Here is a 19,275-nt window from a genome sequence, read left to right on the forward strand (position 1 = left end):
TAGGACACTTATCCCGGAGTGGAGACTAATAAACCCACAGCTCCAAGGGGAAGCAACGAATCTTCCGGGAGAAGGCTTGTCAAGTATAAAATCTTTAAACATTCCAGATTACTACAGCGTGGCCTGTGGGCTCCAGCTCCAAAATTTTACCACTAAGAAAAAACATCTAACCGAAATAGAAATGTGTTGTTTATAAATAAACTATTATTAGAAAAAATAACTTAAACTAAGGTCATATATCTCTTATTTATTATTTGCTGGTGAATTTTTTCCCCAAATGTTAACCTGAAACTCCTCATCAGGATAGAAGGGACTGTAGACATTTAAAATCTGTGTTGGACAGAGCATTTCTTAGGAATGTGTACTCTGTGTGTTAGCCAATCACGTTTTTGGAATCACCTCTAAACATTCCATTGCGTTTTATAATTGCAGTTAAAACAGTTCATGTGGCATCTGTAAGCACTTGTTGACAGATGAGGAGATAGGCGTATATGCCGTGTACTGTATTCCCAGCTGTTTGAAATTTAAATTATCATTTTTTCCCAATTTCCCATCTTGATGTTCTGATGAAAGATTCAGGCTTGCAAAAGCCTAGAATCAAACACCATATTTGAATAGTCCAGGTGTTTAATTATTCATTAATCTGAATGAAGATATGAAAATATTTTCTTGTTTGCACATTTTTTCCTGTGAGTTCTGAGATTTCTCATCCAACTTTCTCTCTAAATCCTAGGAGAATTCTCTCTAATTACCATTTTCCAAACAATTAGAGTTGGTCAGAGGTCACTCCCAGGCTATTAATACTTTTAACAGCAAGAGAGGACAACTATACCCTTCCTAATAGACAGAACTTTTATTTATTTGAAATGTGGCTACTGAATAAGGCTTCTTAAAGTATTTACAAAATATAAACATAACACTTTAAAAGAATCCATCAGCAGGGCGAGGAATGCTGGATATAAGATACAAATTATTTTAACTCCAGGGGCAACAGATTAAGGACATAGGGCAAATTTAGAAAGTCACTCCCTAGTCATGAGCTCACACTATAATTATAAAAATTATAAAAATAACACATAAGTGTTATTTTGATAAAAATAAAGTAATTTTTTTAATTATAAGGGATTTTCTGATTTCCAGGGAAGAAAATAAAACAGGAAGAATGGAGTGCCTTATCAGAAAAGCAGAAGTTTTCCCATAATCCCTGTGAGATTTCGTCTTATATTTCATTGGCCAGAACTATCCTATGGCAACGCTAGCTGCAAAGAAAGCTGGGAAATAAGTTATTTTTTTTTAACTGAGTACATGAGACCTCAAACACTATTTGGCCCCAACTACATTTAAAATTTCCAATTAACTTTTTTAATTACACTAAGAAAATGAATAGGAACCAGCAGAGCCAAGGCATGATACACAACACGTGATCAGGTCTTCAATGAGAAAAATAGCAGCTCTTCTGTGCCCTGTGGTATCTCACAGGTGTTACCAAGGCCACCTGCAGACCAGCCTTACAAAAGCCCCAGCAAGAAGGACAGGGGAACATGTAAGGTCAGAGAGGAGTCATCTCTGCCTGACCCTGAGCACCAACCAGCAGTCCAACCCCCAGCTCCAGGGCTGTCTTTCATTAAGTAAAATATGATGCCATGACCCAACGATTATGGCAAAAATAGAAAATTATTAACAATCACACAAGTCTTGGGTTTTGTTTAATTTTTGTTTGGTTTTGTCTTTTTGTATATATCAAAATGATCAGGGGGCTGGCCCGGCGGCACAAGCTGTTAAATGCGCGCGCTCCGCTGCGGCGGCCCGTGGTTCGCCGGTTAGGGCCCCGGGCGCTCACCGTCGCACTGCTTGGCAAGCCATGCTGTGGCGGCATCCCATATAAAATAGAGGAAGATGGGCACGGATGTTAGCCCAGGGCCAGTCTTCCTCAGCAAAAAAAGGAGGAGGATTGGCAGATGTTAGCACAGGGCTGATCTTCCTCACACACACACACAAAAGAAGATCAACTTGGATTTAAGTTATAAAAGTTTCATAAAGTATTGCTTTTTATAGTTATTATATTATCTTTAATTAATGTTTTAAATTATGGATAATCCCATTAATGTTGTTCATTTCATTAAAAAATATTTCAGGGGCCAGCCCTATAGCCTGGTGGTTGAATTTGGCATGCTCCGCTTCAGCGGCCCAGGTTTGGTTTCCAGGCAGGGACCTACACCACTCATCGGTGGCCATGCTGTGGAGGTGACCCACATACAAACTAGAGGAAAGCTGGCACAGGTGTTAGGAAGATTCAGGGTGAATCTTCCTCAAAAAAAAAAAATTTCATACTTTGATACTTTGGTATTACTGGACAAGAGATGTTTTAAAATCACTGAATTTTAAAACCGCTGCATGGACTTTGTAATGGCTTTTTCATTGGCCTAGATAATTAATTGTTACATTTTACTTAAGTCTAAGTTCCTGTCTATCTTTGCGTCCGATAAAAAAATGAGTCACTATTATATATATGAAACTTTTAAATATATAAAACACTTTACGTCTTGACATTTTATAGAATTGTTTTCCTCAGACTTTATTTAATACCTTAAACACGGGCACACAGAAGGTAATAGCTACTTGGTGAACAAATTGATAAATGTTATAAAGTGACAGATACAGATACAAAAGTCACTCCTAGTAGATGTAAGGTATCTATTTTATAGTCATAATATGTCTAGAAATCTAGTGCTTTATCTTATTCTGCTTGAAGTTATAATCAAATTCTAAATAATTCTTCAAATCTGAGAACTTGGTACCTTTTCTGTTTGTAGTTAAAAATAAATAGACTTTTTTATTTTGCCCACAATTATAATCACCAAAATATTGAACTTTAATCAGAAAAATACATAAATAGGAACAAAACAACAATATGACTTCACGTGTTGATAGTCTAGTTGTGGCCAACTCAGTTTTCTCATGGAATAGATATGCACTGGTGAGCTTTGATGACCAAACCATGCTGGAAGTTACAAAGAATTTCTACTGATATCTGCTCAAAATTATAATTGGAAGTAAGAAAGACAATGCCAAAAGTAAAGAAAAAACATATTTAGGAAAAAGCAAATAATTAAATAGAATCCTCTCCTAGAAAAGCATGATACTGGATGGAAAACTGTTCCTTAAGATGCCCTAAATAAAAGAAAGTATTCTTTCTCCAACAATCTCAAATTATTTAGCATTATGACATCTATTATAATCAAATGTTGATTCAAGTAGGAATTTCCTAATTAAATAATCTTGACTAAATCATCTGGCCCTCACAGCAAGTTATTTCGTTGAACAACTAAAGACTTATAAGGGCCATTATGAACACTATTCATCTCTTAATTACCATCCCAATTGAAGAGAAGTCAAGTTTTGATCACTAAACATGACCCAGATGTACTGTAACCATGCTTCAACCCCCTGCTGCAAAATATTTGCTCTGATCCCAGACAGCCTCTGTTGTACACACATAGGAACTTACCTTCTCAATTTCCTGAGTGTCTCATTTTCAAATATTCTTTCTGTCCTCAAAAATTCTGTATATATCTCCTAAAAATTTCTGATTTGAAATCGCAGCAATGGAAGGAATCAGTTTGACAAAATTATTATAATTTATACATGTTGCCAAAGAATGACTTCCTTTCGCACCACAAAGAAAGAAAGAAAAAAGGAAGGGAGGGAGGGAGGGGGGACGGGGGGAGGAAGGGGGGAAGGAAGGAAGGAAGGAAGGAAGGAAGGAAGGAAGGAAGGAAGGAAGGAAGGAAGGAAGGAAGGAAGGGGGAAAGAACAGATGAGAGTTTGGAAAAAATTCTGGTTCTTCACACTAAATGCACATACCACACACATATAGTGTATACTCTGTATGGATGCAGTATATGTACTAAGTTTATAAAGCCATAAACCAGCTAATATTACATTAAAATCAAAGCCTTCGTAATACAAAAGCATCATTTATGCATCAAAACAGTGGCAAGGTGCATTGAGATGAAAAGACATCAGAGACTGTGGAACTTGATTTTCCAAAAGAATTTAAATTTAAATATACTCTAAGAAAATCTAATCTCAGTATAAACGTTAATATTCTTTACAGGATGAAATTTATATATTGTAGTACAAGGTGGTATAAACAATGAATAATTTCTGGCAATGGTGGACATAGTTATTTAGTAATGAGCAAAAGTTGTTTGAAATGTGTTTAAAAATGTTTAACTGCAAAAATATTATACTAGAGTAAAAAGATGCAATAAAGGGAAAGAAAAGAATACGTCACTTATAAAGAATAGTATGTAACATGTGTCTGAAATTCTGGTTTATAAAAGAGTGTCCACATCTATCAGCACCCAGGGGCACAATCAAGTGGGATACTTTGCTTTGGAGTGAAACATTAATCTCTAAATCAGGAGTCTTTCTAAGCTTCAAGGAAGTCCATGGTCCTGGAATTACTGCATGTTTTTCCTACTGCACGTAGGACTGGACCAGCTCATGTCTGAGGGAAAGCAGAGCACCCACATAGAAAAAAAATGGCTCCCTTTGGATTTAATTAACTAAAATTATAATAGGCTTAGAAAACCAGAAACTGCTCTGGAAAAGACTGAACTTAAATATGGATAGAAAACAACGTTCCAACATACTACTGGTGAAATCATGCAGCTTCAGAGACTCATGTACTATTAGTTTAAAATGAAATCCATAGTAACACGTATTAAAATTCATGTTTATGATATCTTGGTGACATTTTATTACAAATTGAAGGGTTTTAAACACATACATATTTAACTGGAATGCTTTCAAGTTCAGACTAATGGCAACTGACTGCCTAGCATTTTACAGAGATATCTACTAACTCATCTATAACCCGTTCACTAAACAAGAATTTAATACTCATGTGCAACACACAATGCATATGGTGTAGAATATAGCTCATCTGAATATCACAGATTTAATTTTAGCACAAAAATATCTTAGTTTATAAGTTACCATTTGAATTTTTGAACAGAAAGTCAAATTTATATGAGTCTAAGTCAGGCCTGGGAGGAGGAAACCCATGCCTAGCCCTAAGAAGGATAAAGCTAATATCTGAGACAAATCAGGCATATGTGCCAAACTCAAGAGCATCTTTAATTTACAAAATTAGCATACGAAGATAAAATCTGAATTTCAGGTTTTCTGTGCTAGAGGAAGCTTCAGGGTCCTTAGTGTGACTTGTCCACAGTTTAAGATTCCAGAAGAACCTGCACTGTCAAGTAAACATGACACAAAAAGGTACCATCGATTTGAAATATTTTCACCTTTAATTCATTAACTTACATGTCATGGTATGACATCTTACAGTAATATAACCATGCTATGTTCCTGTGGCCACGACACAGAGGTATGTTTTTCTAAAGTAAAACAGCATTGGTCTCCCACAGAGCAGGCCTCATTGCTACCGATGTTTAGGAGGAAAAAATATCCTTTGCACTAAAATTTATGACATCATTATTTGCTTACTCTGTATTTCTAAAGCAGCGTCAAATTACCCAATTTTAAGCGTAATGGTCATGACTCACGCATTGATAAAATTCTAATTTGTCATGGATGGACACCAAAATTAAAAGAAAGACCTAGGATTCAAAGAGAACAAACAATGAATCACTAGCATGCCCAAAGTAAAATCTGGCTCTGACACAAAAGGATTAGTTTGTTTTTTAGGTACGTCATAAATGTCACAACCTATAGACAAACATGACTCTAAATAAGTGTTCCATTTTCCAAAACATAAACTTGGAAGAGGACTTTAAAAAGGACAAACTACACACAACAGACACAAACAAAAAGAAAGAATTAAGAATATTCCACATAGGCAATGACATTGTAGTAAAATGAACCACAGTGGTTGGAAACAGTGACACATCTGGTATTTGATATTAACCGCTACTTCCAGGGAACTCTGAGTAAGAAGAAATGAGTCCCTTACACAGATTATCAGAATTCAATCAGAGGCTTCATGGCGGCTGTGTGGTCGCTCCAGTTAAAAGAAAATGAAGACAATTTTCTGTAAGATTTCAGTCTGATTTAATTTGTCAAATTTATCCACTCTTTGTTCCGGGGAGTAGACACAGAGGGGAAGAAAAGACTCCATTTAAGCGCAAACAAAGAAAAGAGAAAATATACTATTTTCTTGAGGAAAGGTTACAGGGCCATTACCAACACATCTTTTAAGTAAGGCAATTATTTTTGCCATTCCAGAGAAAGGCATTAAACCTTTGAACACTAGCTGGCTGAGGAGGCGATAAGCCGTCAGCTTGCCATACTCCCAGCCAGTTCCCAGGAGGGAAGAACTGTGGCCTCTCTCCGAGGGGCACCAAGCACATATTTGAGAATCTTCCCCAACAGCCACAATGTCCAAGTCTGCTCTTTGTTTTTTGTAAATTTTTGATCCTTTTCAAGCATTTTAGACAGTTAGAAGTAAAAGTATTATTGATTTCATGAACATTTCCTCTACATATAAAAGAATATTAAATAAGCCATGTTATTTTAATCCCGTTTCTGACTCCCCCAAAATAAGCACAGCACTTTTGTTAGAAAAAGAAATTAGTATGAAAATGAAACATTACTGTGAAGAAAATTACTTTACATTAAAATTTAAATTTGAAAACTATAACTGCTGAAATATAACAGCATTTAAATATAAATCTTTATTTTATATAATTACATATAGATCTAATCCTGAAATAAAAGTATGAAAATCACTTTAAAAGAAGATCATACCAGTATCTGCATATAGATTTGTATGGATAATGTATATGGATATGTATAGATTTGTGTAAATAATGTATTATCTCATTCTTTATTCATTTACATATTGGCTGAGTATCTATTTAGTGTTCAATCCTTTGTTCCAGATTCAGTCTGGAAAAAATTCTCTGTTTAGGGGCTGGCCCAGTGGCGTAGCGGTTAAGTGCGCACACTCCGCTTCGGTGGCCCGGGGTTCGCAGGTTCGGATCCCGGGCACGCACCAATGCACCGATTGTCAAGCCATGCTGTGGGGTGTCCCATATAAAGTGGAGGAAGATGGGCACGGATGTTAGCACAGGGACAATCTTCCCCAACAAAAAGAGGAGGATTAGGCGTCAGATGTTAGCTCAGGGCTAATCTTCTTCACAAAAAAAAAGAAAAGAAAAGAAAAATTCTCTGTTTAGAAATATGGTATCTGATCACAAGTTCCTAAAATACTCCAACCAACACCTGTATTGGAATACTAAGGAAGTGATTCCTTTCAAGATATTATTGAATAAAATATATGTTGTTAGCTCTTGAGGAGCTGGGCAGTGTGTCCACCACTTATTTTGAATGTCCTCTTCCTGTCTGCTCACACACCTCCAATGCTCCACCATCACTATTAAGTGTCTAACACCAAGAAATTCATAGTGTTTACTGACTGTCTGGCAACAGGCAAATAGAACCATCAACAAAATCAACTACTGTGAGCAAATTAGGGCACTTAAGTAAACCAGACTTACCCTAGGAGAAAGGAAGTATTTACTCCATGATTCATCTCAATGACAGCACAGACAGACAGACTTTGCTGGTTGCCATTCTGGAAGAGTGCCTCAAAGGAGCAGTGTAATCACATTTTTCCAAACAAATTTACACAAGTTTAAGGCTTGCATATAACACTCTACCATTACATTTTCTTTATATTTTATTCAGTGAAAGCATATTTTTAATCTTTTAGATATTCTCAATAATTTCACTGCAAATTCAGAATGCATATTTATATTTCTGCTGCGCCAATTAGTAATATAAAGACTTGAGATGTTTACATATTCAAGTAGCAATATTAACTTCTTTCTTTAATAGAGATTTAACCTGGAAAGTGTTTAAGCTTTGAAAGTATTCACAAGAGTTTATGTGAAATTATATGACGTTATAAAAATGCTGTGTCCTTTTTACCCAATGCCTTAAGTATGGAGCATTTTGGGGGGTGACCATCATCTCCTACTCCTTGACTTGGTTGTCTATGGCCAGGGTTGTCACCCTCAGGGACAGATACAAACCCAGGCACACAGGAGAGATGGAGACATTTCATGAGCAGAACTACAGCACACAGCCTCTGTACACTGAATGATTAAACACCCTGGATTTCCCCCCAACTGTCTCAAAATCAAACATCAATGTTACATCTTGTTCCCATAGTTTAGAAATCAGAAAAATTTTCAGTAAGCTTACAATAAAAAAAACATGGAATAAACTAGGTGGAAGGTGCTGGAGAATCACCCTGAAGAATACCACAGTTACTTCACATGCCTAGGGCATAGTGCTTATGTCTACAATAATTTTCTGATGATGTAGCCTACCTTTCTAACCAAAATGCACAGACTGCTTACTAAGTGCCAGTCATGGTTCTAAGGGATATACATATAAATTCTTTATTCCTCAAAATAACTTTATGAGGTTATTTTTTATTTAATTGTCAAATTTTATTTAATTATTAATAAATAATCATTTATTGTATTTAATTGTATTATATGAATATTAATAAATAAAAATATAATCAATACATTAAATATTAAATTATTAAATATTATTTAATTTTTAAATTATCATTGATTTTAAAAATAATTATTTTCTTCATTTTACCTACAAGGAAGCACAGAGAAGTTAAGTGACTTGTCCAAGGTCACACAGGTAGTAAGTGCCATAGGCAGGATGTGAATTCACACATCCTGGATGCAAAGACTGAAAGTCATGTTCTAGAGCCTGTGCTCTTATCCACTGCACCACCTGTCTATCTAAACAGCTACCTCACTGAAGCAAGTGACAGTTATGTGACTGAAACAAGCAGAAACATAGACAGCGAGTTCTTCTAGGTAATATCGTAGCAAGTATAAAGCAGTGTGTGGGTTCTGCGGTCAGGAAAAGAGCAGCTTTGTTTCCAGCCTTCACCACTTATAATTGCATGCATTATTATTGCATAAAAGGTGGAGGAAATGGTAATGTGGGGACCACATTTTAAGGTAAAATAAATTACCAAATAAATGACTAATTAGAACCTTTACAAGTATGAAAATCGCAAACCACATCTTGCTGATCTACTCCAAAATCCGTGTCTCCTCCCCACCTGTCCAAACAAGGACACTGTTGAGGCTGAACTTGTTGAGAAGTCTGCCTTCTAAACTCTGAAGTCCTGTTATTTATATAGGGCTGCACCTCTCAATATTTCCCCTTTTAGCATGTCCATTTTCTAATAGGTGTCTTTTGAGTTTGCGTTTGAGTAAATTTTTCTGCCATATTTTTTAAAAATTTTATAACAGCCACTACAAGGTAATTATAGTATTTATTTGATAGCTCATTTCTGCCTCCCTTTCTAGTCTTACTCCTAGCAGGAATACTTGTAAGCAGATTTTAAAAAGAATGAATTGCTAGGTTCACTTTACAGTTCTCTCTCTCTCTCTCTCTTTTTTTAATTGCCAGCTGACCTACAAATAACTGTTTAAACTATGGAGAATCTAATCTCATACACTCTGATTTTTTTAAATATTCTCTTTCAATGGATTGTCTAAAACTATTTAGCTAGGCAAGAAAGAATATATAAGCCATGGTTGGCAGTTTGAAGAACCATTAAGAGGTGAGTGTGTGTGTGTGTGTGTGTGTGTGTGTATCTAAGCATGACCACTGTTTACACTGATTGCTATGTTTGGAATGCGACTCATAATAGCAAACATGTCTGTTATTAACATATTTTATAAATGTTTCCATATAGGACAGTGATGGGTGTTTACATAGGTCTAAGTGGTCATCACCATCATCATCAGAAATCAGGAGCATCGGGAAGAGTTCAAACACCATATATGGTGACCGAGGCAATGAGACAGCAGTCGCTGCCAGACACTCCAAGGAAGCCTGCAGTTGAGAATGACCTCTGGGAAGCTTTTGACCAGCTTCTAATCCACTTTTTTAGACACTTCTGCACAACGATGCCAGATTAGGCTCCTTAAAGTCCGACTCTTAGCAAATCATTGAAGAATCTTTCAGTGGCTCCTGTTGCTTTCAACCCAAACTCAAAACTCAGGTTCTGCTCTTCAGTCTCTTACACTTTCCACAATATTCCCCTCTGCTTCCCTGAAAGCTCTGGGTCTTCAGCCATAGGGGTCTACTCCCAGTTCCCCAAATACCCGGCTGCACTGACATTATGACCTTTGCACTTTGCTCTCACACTTCAGTATCTGAAATAGTCCTCCCTCCCTAGATTCTGTAACCAGCATCTCCTCGTTTTCCCCAGCTGACGTAACATCATTCCACCTTTCCCATGTCTGCCCATGTGACCCCCAGAAGCCTAGCCAACAACTTCTGGTAAATCAGGAGACTCTTACAAAATCTCTTATACTGTCTGCATTTATACTTTAACTCATTTCTGGTATTTTTGTTTCTCGAAAGAGATTATGTACTTGTTCTAGACGGGAATCGCTCACTCTACATTTTTTGCATCACTCACTGCATTGTAATTTCCTGCTTAGAACTGAAGCTGCCGCTAGTGAGAATTAAATAAAATGCCCCTGAGTTGAAGTAGACTTAAATATGAGAATTTGGAGTAAAAAGTACATACACCTGGTACTAATGGGGGAAATGGAGTTAACCGTGTCCCCACAGCCTTCTTCTTGAGTCACTGGGGCAATCAGGTGGCTGAGGAAGGACTTTGGAAAAGAACAGCTCTATAATCCAATCTCTTACCATATGCCCTTGGGACTGTATGAACTTCAGACCCCAGAATTTTCAGGAAACCCAGTGCATTTACATTTGAATATTCACCTCCCCCCCACCGTCCCCTCACCAAGCAGGGACTATGGGAGCATCTCATAAATAAATACATTACTATTTCTTCAATGAAGTTTAGAAATATTCAAACAGAGGAAACATAAAGACTAAATAGCTTTAAGTCAGATCAGATCAGGGTTATAGCAACAAATAATTTATGAAAATGAGCTTTTGGATTTTAGAATTTTAGAAAAGGAATCACAGATCCCTTCTAACGTTTGAAACCCACTAGAGCACCATCAGTACAAGGAAACAGTAAAAATCCACCAGCAAAGGTATTTTTTTTTTCTTTTTTGCTGAGGAAGATTAGCCCTGAGCTAACATCTATACCAATCTTCCTCTACTTTATAGGTGGGTCACCACCACAGCGTGGCTCATAAGCAGTGTAGGTGTGCGCCCGGGGTCTGAACCCCATGAACCTGGGCTGTTGAAGTGGAAGGTGCCGAATTTAACCACTACACCACTGGGCCAGCCCCAAAAAGTATGTTAAGGCACCTATTTGATTCTATAATGGATGCCTTATTAAGCAAATTAAATAAACACAATTTATCCTCTAACAGTTAAACTATAAACCCTGAATAAAAGTAAATCAATTGAGGATAGGAACCACCTGAATAATTTACATGAGTACACTTCAGAAGAAACAATTACACAGTAAATTTTAGAATTACATTATAAATCAAATGAACTATCATCTCTTGTTGTTTACAGTTCTCTGCTACATCTGTTTTTTCTAATGTGAGAAATCAATGATACCTTAATTCACAACTTACACAAATCTGAACTTACAAATATGTGTTTTGCAACAAAGTATAGGCCTACGTAGTATGTATAGAATTCATATCTACCAGGAATAATGGTGAAACAACATAAGCTTGGAAGTCAGAGGAGGTATACTGCCTCTGCCAATAAAGTTTGTTCTTTCCAAATCCAATTACTCGTGAAAGGTCATGTGGCATAGGTAAGACCACAATCTTTCCCTGGAGTTCTATTAGTGCAACTTGGAAAAATTGTCTAATGATTGTCAGGAACTCTTGTTAGGCCTCTAGTTATTCCATCATTCTTGCAATACTACTATGGAGTAGGCCATTTATGATCTCTTTAGTCAGAGGGGCACCATGTGGTAAACTCTGGAAGAAAGTCCAAGATTATTTCAGATTGTTCCATTGTGGGGAATTGAGACCTAAATAAACGCAACAAGGGGACCCCCACTGCGGAGTACTACTTATCTCTGCCTTCTTGCATGCTGCTACAACCTGCAGGAGGAAAGGAGTATGGATTATGGGTCTTTCACAACCCTGAAGGCTCAAACACATTACCACACTTTTCTAAAATATAGGCTACAAAAGTTTTTTAAAAAGAAAAAGTTCTATTCTCGCTCCTGGTTAAATCACTTGAGTCTTAGGTTCATCATCTTTAATGAAATACAATAACATCAATCTCATGGAGGTGTAGTGAAAAACAAAATTATAGGTGCTCAGGACATTGAGGATATAACTAATTGTAATGTAAACACCTACTCTCCATGTAGGTATGTATAATATCTAGAGGGTGATCTGAACCTGTGAAGACACCTATGGCTGCCAAGGACAACAGCAGGGCTAGGGGCACAGAAAACCCTCATCCTTTTCTCACACCAGCTCCTGTGTCCTAACAGATCCCGGTGAGAGCTGGGAAACAGCCCTCCAGGTGCACCCCTGCTGATAACAAGGACGTCCAGACCTCCCTCTCAAGAGCCCCAGAACCAGATGGCCAGAAAGAAATATCCCAAATCCACCACCCTCCACCCTTCTCAGATCAACTTAGAAGGGCAAGAAGAGAGACCCACTGGTCTTAAAGCTACGCCACTGAGATCAGTAACTCACTGCTCCCTATAAAGCAATTTTGATGACAACTGTCTCGTGAACAAATGGTTGCCAATCAGGTGTTCACCATTCAGAAGGAAGAATACAAAGAAGTAGAAACCAAAATGAAAGATGAATTGAGCTTTTTTATGTCCAAAGCCATATATCCCCCGCATCATTCAGAGTTGTGTCAGAAATCTCTTATAAGACAAGAGGTTGACAAAACACTTAATGATATGCTCTAAGGCAAAGTGGGAACAGGACAACTGTAGACTTGCCATTAAAGAATCAGATACCTGGGAAAGGGGGACAAGAATCCAATCCTTCAGTTATGCAATCTTTGCCCTTCTCAGAAAGGGGTTCTTAGGGAGTCAAACTGTGAGCCTCTAACATAAATTGATGCAGAGTGAGGTGAAGAGAGGAAGAGAGTTCAAAGGTTTCCACTTGCACAAACATTTCACACTTCCCTAATATTGAACCTCCTTTCTAAAGACTGGTGGTTGGCGCTGCCAAAGAGTATGGGAATTTGAAGCACATCAGAGAAATGGCGTGGGTACTGCAACATGAAAGACAGACCAGGCTGCAAGTAAATAACTGAATGTTACAACCACATTTATGGTCTATTTCACTTGAATAAAATTTACTTTTGCATTTTTAATGCAGGGTAATAGGATATGCATACTGTTAATTTTCCTTTAGGGATTGTAATAATACTTGTCAAACACTTAAATACTATAAGTATATTACACAGCTTAAGTCCTGGTGATCCTAGACCATTATTTCCCTCTAATGGGATGTAAATTTGTAAAACTTATTTTGCTTCTCCAAAGATTCCTAAGTCTAGTAAAATCTTAAGTGATTTATGGAATAATGCCTTCATCATCCGTCATCGATCCATGAAAAACTGTCTCTTCTTTGAAACGTCCTAATCCTACAAGTAAGACTAACATTTTCCTATGATTACAACATTGACGCAAGGTTAATTTCTCCCACTCCCTTATCTTTCATATTCATCAGTCACCAGATCTATGGGTTCTTCCCCTGTAACAGCTCTTTCTTCTGTTCCCACCATCCCAGCTCTCCTCTGACTACTCATCACTTCCCTTCTAGACTATTACTGTTGCTTCTTAACTAGGCCACGCCCCTAGCAAAAGTCCTTCTGACCTCTAATCAATCCCATAAATGATTTCAATAGTCTTCTTACTACCTGTCTTTCAGGTGCTCAGATCATGAATAACACTTCACGACCCACAGCATGATGTTCAAATTCCTTAAACTGGCTCAGGCCATATACAATGTGACCCCATCCATCTCTACAAACTTATTCTTACTTAAGAGTCTTCACTGTTACCCTATATAACCCAGCAGCTCCAGCCAAACAGTTCTACTTGCCTTCTCATCCCCTCCAAGACACAAGGGGGATTCCTGTGCTTAATGTAGTCTGCTGGAAGTTCTCATCCAACTTACGACACAAGTTCTGCCTTATGTCAAGGCACCCAGACCAAACAGGCCACATGGAGGGTCTCTCGCTGAAACCTCAGGACACAGACGATGCTTTTGTCCCTTTCTCCTGATATCTCACAGTAATTTTGTCCATAAGCCTTTATTTCTTCTACCTGAGTTATAAGCCCCTTGAAGAGAGGAAAAATGGCTTGTCTTTTAAGATGCCCCATCCCTAATATATTACCTTGCAAACTCATCAATTATATTATGAAGATGATAAAACCAATGAAATTAGTCATTGTTACACGTCATAGATCAGTGTGTCTAAAACTGTCATTGTGCATGAGGATGACTTAGGATGCTAGTTAAAAATGTATATTCCTACACCCAAGTCCAGAGATTTGGTTGGTCTCAGGTAAGGAAAAAAAAAAAAAATTAAAGACCTCTAGGAAATTCTGATGCAGTTAGCACACAGATGGTATTTTGAAAAACATCGCCACTGATTAATTTTAAACAGTAAATAAAAAATAAAACAAGTACAAAAGTACGCAGAATTATAAATGACAGAGAAAGAAAATCTGACATGTTGCAAATTAGTTGCCATTATTAGGAAGTTTTTTGTGATGGTCACCATAAACCATATGTGCTTTTACTATGTTAATTAAAAATAGCTATTATAATTAAAGCAATTAGTGTTAATATTAAGCTAATGTATTTCTTTCGCATTTAAACTGTAAATGTAGGAATAAAGTTATTTATGTAAAACAGAAAATAAGATGTTATATTTGTTTATTCAATAGTATTTGATCTTCTAGATTATTCACTTAATTGACACAAGATTGTAAATCTTTAAGCTTTCTTTTGTTGAGTTCAATCTTTACAAAAGGCATTTGCAATGTGAGATACCCTCTCTTTGCGTTTAATACTCTAAAAATATATAATGGTCTAGGTATTTATACTTCCAGTCCAACCCACTTTTTGGAATAAAAGTTCCATAAGAATACTTCATGATATGAAGTAATTCTTCCTTTTTTTTTTTTTTTTATCATAGACCAACTTTTCTCTTAAAATCAAACTTCTCAACCCCAACCAACCAGAGTGAACTCTACCTAACCTCATGTTGGCAAATGTTTGTAGTTAGCAATCTAGTGCTTTTTCTAGGTGAAGTTTTCATTAGTTTGATGATCATTTTAAATATTTCCTCTTTTTTCCCTATCATGCCCGGTTGATTTTAATTACATAATAGGTAATACTTAGCTTTACTTTCCTGATGTTGATTTGCTTGCACTAACATCCTTCAGAGAAACACTTAAGATTTTTTTAGGAAGTCATACAACCACGAATCATTAGAAAGAGGAACCTAAAATATGCAAATATAAGTCGAGGAACAAGGAGATCTTGTTTCTATTTGTGATTTTACCTTCAATTTTTTGTATGACTTGAAGGGTGAGGTGAAGGATTGGATGGCTAACTTTGGTTCATAGCTTGTGAGCTGTTTCATATTTTTTGAATATTAAAAAAATACTTCCTAAGGGTAAAGTACCAAAAATTTTCATTTAATGGGGATTATCTACATTTGGAGACTTCTATTTGCCTTCTGAAATCTCTCTTGGGGTTTACATAGTTCACAGAAAATTAACAACCATTTCCTCTCTGGGGCTTACATCTAATTGAGATGCTCATTTGGGCCACTAGGGAGAGACATGGAGTCTTTGGACCATGTCTCTTGGCAGTTTCATGACAAGGACAGCGCAGTTTCACTGAAGGCATGGATAATACACGTCCTGTTAAGCCTCTACTCAACCACTGGGGCACACTTATTGCAGGAAAAATACACTGCCTTGTGGTCTACGGAACCCAGAGACTTAAAATGGTGTTTCATCACGTGGAAAAAGAGTCCATGTCGCATACAGAATATCAACCCATATTCACCATACAGAATATAAAAGATGGTTAAATATGAAAAGCAAATAAAAATGTATAAATATTATCACAGCAAAGGGAAAATTTGATTACATCATCAATGAGGGCAATTTTGAAAGTTAAAAATGAATTAACTTTTATCCTCCAACTCACACCTACACATAAGACACACACACACACACACACACACACACACACACACACACACACGCGCGCGCATGCGCACACACAGGCACCTTCATCCAGGATTCAGCCAGCAGTGAGTAACTCTCATAAAGGCACTTGGCTTATCAGGAAAGCCTTCTCATTTTACTTTCTAATTCACACTTTCTTACTGTAAACTAAAGTAAGTTATCACAGGCAACAGAGAGGGGTTGCCTTACTAAGCCATACTTTCGGTAGTTTGACTTTGCAGAAACAGAAAGTGAACAGACATCATGACATTCAAGGCAATCAAATTACAGGAAGTGTTAGTGGGTCTAGTGCTACATTTTTGTGGCATTTAAGGACAGGAAGACATTCTCATGACAACAGTTATACCCAGGTGAGTATTTGTGTTGAAAATTATTTCACAATTCACATAATGCACTCTGTTCTGAAGTTTAACCTATATCTAATAGATATCATTTTTACTCAAAAGGTTTTTTTCCTTGACCCCTATAATGAATTACAAATTCTATTTTAAAATTTTTTCCCCAAATTTAAATACTAAGGTAGTTTGGTTTTTAAAAATTAGTCTTCTCAATCTTAAAATGTATTTTGAAATATAACTGGGAAGGCAATTTAATTTCTACATATTCAGTATATGTTAAGCAATAAAGTCAACTCAGAGTTGACAGTTACACACCACCGACATTTCTTCTGAAATGAAGCACGGCAGTCTAGCTCCAGCCAAGGGTACTGCAAGTGTTCGAACTGAGACTTCCCCTAGCATGTCCGAGATACAACTTCTTCAGGAGTTCAAGAGTTCTATTCAGCACGCTAGCCATCCTTTTGTCAGATCTGAACTTTTCAGGTAAATATATACTCTTTAGAAGAGCAAGCGAGAAGCAGGCACAAATAAACCTTCTTTTAGAAAATCAGAATGTCTCAAAAGTATCTTGGCAACATCTTTAGGCAAAGAGGTCAACGTCTGTTATTTAAAAAACAAAAGAAAAAACCCACCTTACTTTTCAGTATTTTACCACCAAATTTCAGAAGTGTAGGGTTTATGGAGTCGGAAAGTCACGCCTGATAGTGATCTCCATGAGGTCCTGCTGCACCTCAACTTCTCCAAGAGAAGCTCAAGTCTTAAGCCCTCTAGCTCCGTTACTAAATTGCTCTACACTTTTTCTAAAATCGCGCACAGCGCCTGCTGCTCCGCAGAATAGGCACGCTCCAGGAGAATACGCCTCGGGTGACCGGTCGTCCAAGCCCCAGAGGCTGTTTGGAGTCCCACTAACCCGCTAGGGGAGGAAAAGGGCACCCCGCGCGGGAATGAACCCTGGCTCTCCGGAGCCGCGCTGCCTGCGGCGGTTCAAGCCCCGCGCGGCGCACCCGCGGGGACTGCTCTCCAGTAGGTGACGTGATGGCTATCACCGGCCACCTCTCTGACTCTTTCACTCGCCTAACTTCCTTCCTATTTAGTTACAACTTTCTCTTAAAAAAAGAAGAAAACTTGTCTCCCGGGAAGCGTACACTCAGTTCAGTAACTTTGGATTCAACGTACACAAGGTGGAACGCGCGCACACACTTGCTCTGCGCAGGTTCTGGGTCCTCAGCCACCCGAGCCCCGCGGTGCCCCCCGCAGTGCCCCCCGCGGTCCCCCCGCGGCCGCAGCCCGGAGCCCCGCGCCGGCCCGGAGCGCGCGATCGCGCACCTACCTTGGCCTCGCCCGCGTCCGGCTCCGTGTCCGAGAAGCCGAGCCCCGACTCGAAGGCGGAGGCGGCGGCGGGCGCCTCGCGCGGACCCGGGAGCAGCGCAGCGGCGAGCAGGGAACACGCCAGAGAGCAGAAGCCCAGCAAGTGCATGGTGGACGGGCCGGCGGCGGGCGCGGGGGTGGGCGCCCCGGCGCGGCTGCGCTCCCTGCGCGGCCCTCTCCCCACCGAGCCTCGCCGTGCCCCCGGGGCCGAGCCGGCGGCGGCGGGAGCGGGGCCGGGGCTCGGCGCTCCCGATTTGGCGCGTCGCTGTCCCGGCCAGTGCCCGGGAGAGGCGACGGGGTCAGGTAAAAGGCTCACAGGAAACCGGACATCCGAGCTCCCCGCATTCGGAGCGCGCGAGGGGAGGCGAGGGCGGCCGGCGCCTCGGTGCGCGGTTCTGCTGGTGCTTTTTGCAAAGAGGGGGGCAAAGCCGAAACACCCCGCGCCGATCGACCCCCCCAGCGCCCGCGTGGCCCTCCTCCCTCCCCTTCCCCGGAGGGAAGCGAGCCGGGCGGCCCGGGCGGCGGCGGCGGCGGCGGGGCCGGGGGCGGGAGGAGGGCGGCGGGCCGGGCGGCGGCGGGGCCGGGGCTCCGCGGCGCGGGCGCCTGCAGAGCGCGCGGGGCGAGCGGCGGCGGCGGCGGCGGGCGCAGGGGCAGGGCATGGCCGATGCGCCCTCTGCCTGCGCTTATGTGAGAGAAAGCGGCCGAGGGAGGGAGCGTGCCGAGCCCGGCTGCCCTCCCCTCGCGCTTTCCCTCGGAAGCTCTCTCCCTCGAGCTCCCCACGGCCCTCGCCTCCTCCCCAGCGCCCCACCTCCCCCCTCCCCCTATCCCCCCCTTCCCCTCCCGGAGCCGGCGGCCGGAGCAGCAAGTTCATCCCGGGGCCGGCGGTCTGCGGGACCGGCCCTGACGTTACCACGCTGGGCAGTGGGAGCGGGAGAAAGTAGGTATAGCGGGGACGAGGCAGCCGAGCCTTTGTCCTCGGCAGCCCCCGGGCTCCTGTCCTACACCCGGCACGCCTGGCCCTCAGCGCCCTGCTCCAGGTTGGGATATAGCCCCGGAGTGCTAAAAGGTCCAAGAGAAAGTCATCACTATGGCGGAGACCCAGCTGGGACCTTGGAACCAGCAGTGGCCCCCTCTTTCCCTTCGTCTGGGTAACTTAATGGTGCCCCGGTGAAGCAAGAACGCAGGAGTCCTCAGAATGCACTGCAGGCTATTGGGATGGATGCGAATGATCCCTGTGGAATCCAAAGCTTCTGGCAGATGGGGAAGAGGGCCAGGATCTTCAAGGAGAGTAAAGACACACGCTGTCAGTTTCTGCAAGAAGCTACGTTTAAATGAGAAAGG

General features: G+C 40.2%; 1 protein-coding gene across 1 annotated transcript in view; it reads right to left on the reverse strand.

Moving 5' to 3' along the window:
- VEGFC (vascular endothelial growth factor C) overlaps window positions 1-18,402 on the reverse strand; it is a 109,065-nt gene extending 90,663 nt beyond the window's left edge. The window contains exon 1 of the mRNA XM_058525390.1: window positions 17,897-18,402. Coding sequence (XP_058381373.1) covers window positions 17,897-18,043 — 147 coding nt within the window. The 5' untranslated portion in view covers window positions 18,044-18,402. The remainder of the gene's footprint in view (window positions 1-17,896) is intronic.
- Between the last annotated feature and the right edge of the window lie 873 nt (window positions 18,403-19,275).

The sequence above is a fragment of the Diceros bicornis genome, chromosome 29 (genome assembly GCF_020826845.1).
Source record: "Diceros bicornis minor isolate mBicDic1 chromosome 29, mDicBic1.mat.cur, whole genome shotgun sequence".
Taxonomy (NCBI): Eukaryota; Metazoa; Chordata; class Mammalia; order Perissodactyla; family Rhinocerotidae; genus Diceros; species Diceros bicornis.